Genomic DNA, 8200 nt, shown 5'->3' with positions numbered 1-8200 from the left:
TTAGTAACAGTGTGGCCTTAAGTCAAAGATAGTCTTGTTCTGAGTCAGAACCGACTCAGCAGGATCACCCATCCTAGCCCTAGGTAGTGGTGGAGCATGTCTTTAATACCAGAACTCAGGAGACAGAGTCAGGCAGATCTTGGTGCCAACCTGGTCTACAGAGCAAGTTCCAGGACAGACAAGGTTACACAGGGAAACCCTGTCTCAATTACCCATTCTAAACTAGCAACCATATTTTGTAACTAGGGATTATTGTGATCAACTCTTTCTGAAGGGGTAATTAATGGTCCTGCAGGGAAGCAGCCTTCACCTTGCTCGAAGACCAGCCTGTTCTGCGTCAAAACATCCTTGTTCTGAAGCTGCGGACAGTCATTCCTCTTAGAACAGTGTCCACAAACACTTTGATAATTTTCTTCCACCGCTATTTCTTTTCCACCCACTCCTGGAACTGAACGAACCAGTACAATATGCTCCTTAATAAAACAGAGGGCACAGAGTGTAAGAAGCTCTTCCATTTCAGATTGTATCGAAGATGTAGCGGAGATGCTAAACTACAATTACTCTATGTAACTTAGTGCCTACTGGTGAGAAGCCCCAGAGCACAGAGCCGGGCTTGTCCAAACGTCCACTACTCCCTAGGGGTTAAGAGAAGGTCAAAGACAGGCAAGTCCCCAACATGTGTTGCCAGCATGTTCTTCACAGGCACGCGATGCACACACAAGTAGATACACTGATATGCATCAACAGAGAAACCCACGGAGACCTTGAGGCACCCATGCGCTCACACCAGGGTGCAAGCGTCCATGTGTCCACTTGGTCCTGGAACTCACAACTGCCTGTATCTTTTAGTTCCATCTGATGCCCACACGGACACGTGCACAGCTCTTATGCTAGCATTCGAAGTTCTGTGGAGTTGCGGGGTAAATCCTTGTTACCAGGCAGGGTCTCACTTCCCACACACCAATCTGAAGCCTGCTCCCGCTGTGCACTAGCTCACCGGGAGGAGTGACATTGGCCACGCCTTTCCTCGCCATCCCTCTCTTCCATTGGTTGTGGAAGCAGGCCTCCCGCCTCCTCTTCCTTCTGGCACGGCCCATCACCGCCTCCGGATCTCCATTGGTCGAGGCAACAAGTCCTCCCAAGAGAGGCGGTAGGCGAGGTGCAGAGGCGTTAAGAACTAGATGGACGAGCTTGCTAGCCAATAAGCATGTGTATCCACCTCAGCAACTGCGACTCACCAATGACGAGGAAGGGTGGGCGGGGCGCTGCGGCTGTCAAGCGCCCCTGGCCGGTGGAGCAAACGCGTTCCCCGCGGAGCTCGGGGACCCGCAGCCGCCTGCGCGCAGCTTGGGGCCGGTATGGGAGGGGTGGCCAGGCCGGCATGATGAGCGCCCTGGGCAGCCCTGTGCGGGCCTACGATTTTCTACTTAAGTTCCTGCTGGTGGGCGACAGCGACGTGGGCAAGGGCGAGATCCTGGCCAGCTTGCAGGACGGAGCAGCCGAGTCTCCTTATGGCCACCCGGCGGGTGAGCGCGGCGGCGGGAGCGCGGTCGCAGCACCCGGAGGCACATAGCTGGGGTCTCGGTGCGAGCGGCCGCTCCAGAGTGGGTGTAGCCCACGGAGCGACTGGGCAGGGCTAGGTCCCGCATGCTGGGGTAGACTGCGCGCTGTGGGCAGAGTCCGCAAAGCGGCTCGGGGTGGGTGTCGAGGGAGACCGCAGGTGCGAGCGACCTGTCTGGGAGAAGTGAGTGGGATTGCGGGAGGTGTGGGCAGAGAGGCAGCGGACTAGGGAACAGAAGAGTCCACGGGCTCCGGGGCCGTGACCTTTTGGTGCGTGGGACTGCAAGCAGAGAGTAACAAGACTAGGCTTGAGCCTCGTGTTCCAAGCACCTAACACTGGGGCTCCCTGTTCTAGTGGACAGGACTTCTAGGAGGAGGCGCCTCAGTGACCCTGTGGATCTGGCTTGAGTGTAGGAAGGTGCCCAACTAAGAGGCTCGGGAGACTGGGCACAGATAAGACTGGAGAGCCTCTGGCTTGAGGGCAGTGAGCAGTGTGCCCTAGAAGTTTGAGGTTTGAGACCCTGCACCCCAGAGGAAGAAAACACTGGGGCAGAAACCTGGGCCAGACATACAAAAATAGTCATGTGGTGACGCCTCCCTTATACTGTGGCTGTGGAGAAAGACTATTGTAATTGCCTTTTGGTATCATCGTGAGGTTTCAACTCACCTTTCTAGGACAGACCTCCGTCCTCCGGGCTTGCAGGCATCTCCAGCCCCCTGGCAATGCCACATGGGTTAGCAAGGCTCTAAAAAGCGTGTGGTCCAGGGTCGGTAACTGCCAGCCTGGACGGCACAGATTTAGACCTTTAGGGCAAAGTTCTGTTGGACAGCGCTACCCCAAGAGCAGGCATGTATCCACAGTCCCGTCTTCAGGTCTGGGTGCTCAATGAGGCACTGGCCTCAGCAGAGGAAGAGTCAAACATTTAGAGAACCCCAAAGGGGATATGAGTCCCTCAGTAGCTGACTAATGTGGGCAGTGAGGAAGACGTTGATGACATGTGAGCAGCCTGGTTAGACTGAGCAAGGCCCTCTGAGCTTCTGTTGCTTTCCTTCATATTTTATTGTCGACGTGGCTGAGAAAGATACCATAGCTGTGGCCTTTGTGGACTTTTGATTTACTAAATATTTCTTCTAGGGCTAAGAAAAGGGAGTAGGAAGAACAGGCCAGGTATGGTGGCTCACATCTGTAATCCCAGCATTCAAGAAGCAGAGGGGGTTAAATGGACATGAATTTGAAGCTAGCCTGGGTTACAATGTGAGACCCTTTCTGGGAGAGGGGGTAAAGAAAACAGAATAGGAGGGAGAAAAGAGGGGAGAGGAGAAAAGAAAGAAGAAATATAAATAAATGGGGGAGAAACACCATTTTGAGGATGGGGCCATTATGCTGTTATCAGGACGACAGACATTTCATCGTGAGACTCTCGGTGCTTTGGCAGGGGGCGGGGGGGATGTTTGCAGCATCACGCTCCACTCTCCCACCCATATCCTGGTTTTGTAGCCCACTTTGCAATTCTCATACTGCCAAGGTTCATAACCCTCGAGTCTGTATTGTGGCTCTAATATCAGGGTGCTTGGTGTTTGTGCAGTGTTCACCTGGATTCAGCACTGGCTAACCCTTTGAAGCATAGCTTACTTCCAGGTTCTTTGTGGTGCCGCTTCACCTCTTGACTAGCTGCTTCTCGTTACCAGTTATCCAGGAAAGACTAAGAGCTTTCTTGAGTTGCTTGCACTGAGAACACCATTGTCTGTCTTTGGACGATGCCTTGGCTGTACATAGTGTTCCTAGACTAGACTGCTCTTTTCCCTCAACACCTGGGAACTTGTTCACTGTCTGTCTAGTAGTTGATGTTGTCATGGTGAAAGCCTCCAGTCAACTGACTTCCTAGATGGGTAGTCTGCCATTTCTTCAGGAATTTCTGAAGACTGTTTTTCTTTGCCTTACAGTTCCTTGCTTAATCAGGCCATGACTCAGAGGTTTTGGTATATTAGATATTCTGAGTTCCTAGATTAAAAAAATATTTTCTTAATTTCAGAGGAATTTGTTCTTATGTCCATAAAAATTTCTTCTATTGGTTTTGTATTAGTTTCTTGTATGCTGTTACGAAAAATGACTACCAGCTGTCTTAAAACAACAGAAGTGTATTCTCTCACAGTTTTGGGTCTGGTAATCTACAGTTTGGCTGACCTAAAGGCAAGGCATAAGTAGGACATGGAACTCAAGGATAGAGTCTTCTAGCTTGTCTTTCTCAACTCCTAGAACCTTCCTGCACCCCAGGGCTCCGAGCCCCTCTCTTGGTCTTCAGCGCCATTGGCAGCCATTGTGTCTTTCTCATTTCCCTTCACTCTGACATGAATTTTTCTGCCTTCCTTTCCACTTCCACAGACCCTGTGATAACTTTTGTGCACTTAGACGATCTGGGACAATATCTCTGTCTTAATACTTTCTATTACCAACTTTAATTCCATCTTCAACCTAACACATTCACAGATTATGAGGCTTGAGCGTGCACATTGATGAGATACCTGCTGTTCTTCCCTGCAGTTTTATGCTGGACGTCTGTGTATTGTCCAAATGCAGTCACTATGTTGTTCTTTTTTTTTCTTTATAGGCCAGGCTGGCCTCAAACTCTCAGAGATCTGCCTGCTTCTGCCTCCCAAGTGCTGGGATTAAAGGTGCGTGGCACCACCACCTGGCTAGCTTGTCTTTCTTTATTGAGCATTTTGCTTTTAGTAAATTATTTACAGTTATTTCCAACTTAGTTTTTAATTGAGGAATGATGTCATTCCAAAGTTTTTCTTTATTTTTGCTATATTCCTCTTTTCAATTTAAACAGTTTTCACGTTTCATTAAAAATCTCCTTGAGGGACTGTGGAGATGGTTCAGTTAAGAGCACTCACTGCTCTTCCAGAGGACCTGGGTTCCGTGTCCAGCACCCACATGGTGCTGGAACTCACAACTGCCTGTAACTGTAGTTCCTACAGATCTGACGTGTTCGTCTGGCCTCTGAAGGCACCAGGCAAGCACAGGCTACACATACCTGCATGCCGGCAAATCGTTAATACACAGAAAGTAAACATAAATGAAACTTTAAAGTAAAAAGTGTCAAATATCTATTTGAGTTCATAGTTTACTGACTTGAAGTTTTTGTAAGTCCACTGTGTTGTCAAAGCAGGCAGAAGGGACTTTCTTTTGTCCCTTGGTCCTTTGTCACGCTTCCGCTACTCTTAACGTTTTTGGGGTGACATGTGCTGTAGAATGGTACACATTCTGCTGTTACACGGCTTAGCGAACTTCACAACCCTAACATGCCATGTTACCAGCATCCAGATTAAGATGCAATTCTGCCAGCCTCCCCTCTACCAGTCCCAGCATGCCCCTCAATATAAGCACAATCCTGGATTTTGACAGAATAGGTCACTCTTGCCTGAATCTACACGGTGGAAAAGAGAATCCCACAGCGTCTGCTCCTCTGTGAGTGCTTCTCTGGCTCCTATATGCATATGAGGTTCTTGTTTGTAAATCCTTTATGTGGCCACACTATGGCTTGCCGGTCCTGCTGGTTATGGGAATGAGTGTGGTTTCCAGTTACTGATGATAATGGTTTTCTTTGCTGTGCACTGTGTAGTGCTTGTCTTTTTCACTTCTGTTAGCAATGCTGAGTTTAAGACACGTGTGTGGGGCTGAGTGTGTAGCTTAGTCATACAGCATGTGCCTTTCCATATGTGTGACCATGGGCTCAGTTCCCATAACCACACACACACACACACACACACACACACGCACACACCAGACGTGAATACTTACACATACATTTAACTCTGGTGCATACATTTCTACAAGAGCTGTGGTGACTTATACCCTCACCAACACTTTAATACTTTCCTTTTACATTTTAGCTGTTCTCTTTTGCTTGATTTTAGATTTTTTTTTAAAAATTGTTCTGAGTATTTTGCCTTCGTGCACGTAAGTACTCCACATAGATGCCTGGTGCCCATGAATATCAGAAGAAGATGTTGGATTCCCTGGGACTGGAATTATGGAAAGTTGTGAGCTATATGTGGGGGCTGGGAACCAAACCCAGGTTCTTCAAAAGAGCATCATGGGCTCTTAGCTACTGAGCCATCTCTCCAGTCCCTCTTTTGTTTATTTTAGTGTAAGGTCTAGGGGATGTAGCTCGTTTGGCAGAGTGCTTTCCTAACGTGCATGAAGGCCAAGAGTTGCTCCTCAACACCACATTAAAGAAACAAAATAAGCCAGGTGGTGGTGGCGCACGCCTTTAATCCCAGCCCTTGGGAGGCAGAGGTAGTGGATCTCTGTGAGTTTGAGGCCAGCCTGGTCCACAAGAGCTAATTCCAGGACAACTAGGGCTGTTATACAGAGGAAACAAAACAAGACAAAACAAAATGAAAAACCTAGATGTAGTGGCATAGAATGGCAATCTCAGCATTTAAGAGGTCAGCTTGAAGCAGGAAAATTAGGAGTTCAAGATCATCCTTGGATATATAGAAAGTTCAAGGCCAGCCTGGGCTACATGAGATCCAACCTCAAAATGACACAGAAATATTTTTTTTTTTTTTTTTGGTTTTTCGAGACAGGGTTTCTCTGTGGTTTTGGAGCCTGTCCTGGAACTAGCTCTTGTAAGACCAGGCTGGTCTCGAACTCACAGAGATCCGCCTGCCTCTGCCTCCCGAGTGCTGGGATTAAAGGCGTGCGCCACCACCGCCCGGCTGACACAGAAATATTTTTAAGCATTTGTTTAGGATTTTTATTTTCTGTTGGCTAATGAAATTAAATACATTTTCATTTTTTATTTCTTGTTTTATCAAATATGCAGGGCTTTGGCTTTTTTTCATGGAGCTTGATTATTTTTAGTGATTGGTGGGAGTGTTTAAAAATATGTCTATGAGTCTTGTGTTAGTTACTTGCCCTGTGCATAGTGACTCTCCCTGGGAGCATTTTGTCAATCCTTTTGAGCAAACAGAAGACTCTGATTTTAACATAACCAAGACTACCAATGCCTCATGGTTGGAGGTGAGTTTTGTGTCCTATTGACACGCAGTGAAAATGTTCCCCTCTAAAAGCTGTTGGTCTACCTTTGATACCGATAGCTGTCTTCCAGTTAGGATGTGGTATGAGTGATTGTCTTGTTTATTTGTCTTTTTTTGTTTTGTTTTTTTTTTGTATTGCTGTGAGAAGTATCATGACCAAAAGCAATTTGGGAAAGTTTTATTTCATCTTGCAGTCCATCATAAAGGAAAGTCAGGACAGGAACTCAAAGCAGGACCTAAGGCAGCCGTCGTGGAGGAATGCTACTGACTGGCTTGCTCAGTTGTTTTATGTATATACAGAGGGCCACCTGCAAAGGGATGGCACTACCCACAGTAGGCAGGTCCTTCCACATCGATCATCAATCAGGAAAAGGCCCGCAGGTTTGCCTACAGCCCAGTGTAGTGGGTGATTCTTTCAGCTGGGATTCTCTCTTCTCAGATGACTCTAACCTCTGTTAAGCTGACAGAAAAACAAAAACAGTGAACACAGAAATCAACCCACATTTTGTAATTTTTTGACAGTTAGCTAACCAGTTGGAGAAATGTCTTCCCTCCTCTGTGCCACCTCTTTGACAACAGCCCTTGGAGTACTCTGGGCCTGAGCAGTTGGTCTGTATGTTAGCCGGCTTCCCGTTTCTATAACAAATAGCTGAGGTGTTGGCTTTATAAAGACTAAAGGTTTAATTCACAGTTCTGGAGATTTAATCCGTGACCAGCTGGCCCTGACGCTTTGAGCCTGGTGCAAGGCAGTAAGTACATCAGGATGAGGGCATGGGAGGAGGAAAGCCCCTTATCTCCTCAAACAGAAAGCAAAAGAAGAGCAAAGAGGCAGCTGAGATTCCACCGTGACCCAAGACTTCACACCAGCCGGCTCAAGGCTCCATCCATTACCAAAAGTGTCACCCTAAGAGCACACCAAAGCATGCAGGCTGCTGGGGACAGTCATCCAAACCGTGGCAGCTGGTTTGCACCCCTCTGAGCATGCCTCATTCATGCAAGCTCCTCCTGTCTTGCTGAGGGAGTCCTATGAGGTGTGTTCTCGTTAGCGTAATGACTTGGTCCTTTTGCTGTCCTTTGTCCGGCAGCTGGAAGGCAAAGGGTCTTGGGTTCAGGGTCCTGCCACCTATGAGGACCCTTGCTATGGTGCCTGTTTCCCAAGGGACCTGTCTTCCGTTCCTGCAGTGACTATGGTGTCCTGATCTCTCCCAAGGTTCTCTCTCCTGACCAGCAAGCGGGCCTCCAGTTCAACCTTTCTGGAATGTTCTGTTTATTCTTTCCCAAGTAGGCACAGGAGGAACAGGGCTGGTAGTTTTTATGCATATCCCACGACAGGTTCTCCCCTTTGCCTCAGTGGCTGGTATGTCCCACACCAGCTCCTGACCCTCCTTTCCCAGATGGAGGACTGTTCTGTATTTTATGAATTTCATTAGGGAAGGGAAGTGGATTAAACAGACCCCAAATACTACATCTGTTGCTTCCCAAATGCTTCCAGCAGAACAGGCATGCCATGTTCCCTGACTACTTCCCTTCTTGGCTGTGTCTCCAGCTCCTTTTTTTATGATTTATTTATTTTTGTTTTACGTGCATTGGT

At 47.9% G+C, this 8200-nt stretch overlaps 1 protein-coding gene across 1 annotated transcript in view; it reads left to right on the top strand.

Moving 5' to 3' along the window:
• Window positions 1-1292: 1292 nt before the first annotated feature.
• LOC121444631 (ras-related protein Rab-40B) overlaps window positions 1293-8200 on the top strand; it is a 33240-nt gene continuing 26332 nt past the window's right edge. Inside the window, exon 1 of the mRNA XM_041646519.1 lies at window positions 1293-1526. Within this exon, the coding sequence (XP_041502453.1) occupies window positions 1382-1526 (145 nt within the window). The 5' untranslated portion in view covers window positions 1293-1381. The remainder of the gene's footprint in view (window positions 1527-8200) is intronic.

The sequence above is a fragment of the Microtus oregoni genome, unplaced genomic scaffold (assembly GCF_018167655.1).
Source record: "Microtus oregoni isolate MIOR12 unplaced genomic scaffold, Mior012 000134F_ref0000037, whole genome shotgun sequence".
NCBI classification, from domain to species: Eukaryota; Metazoa; Chordata; class Mammalia; order Rodentia; family Cricetidae; genus Microtus; species Microtus oregoni.
This window is presented reverse-complemented; position numbering and strand designations above follow the sequence as displayed.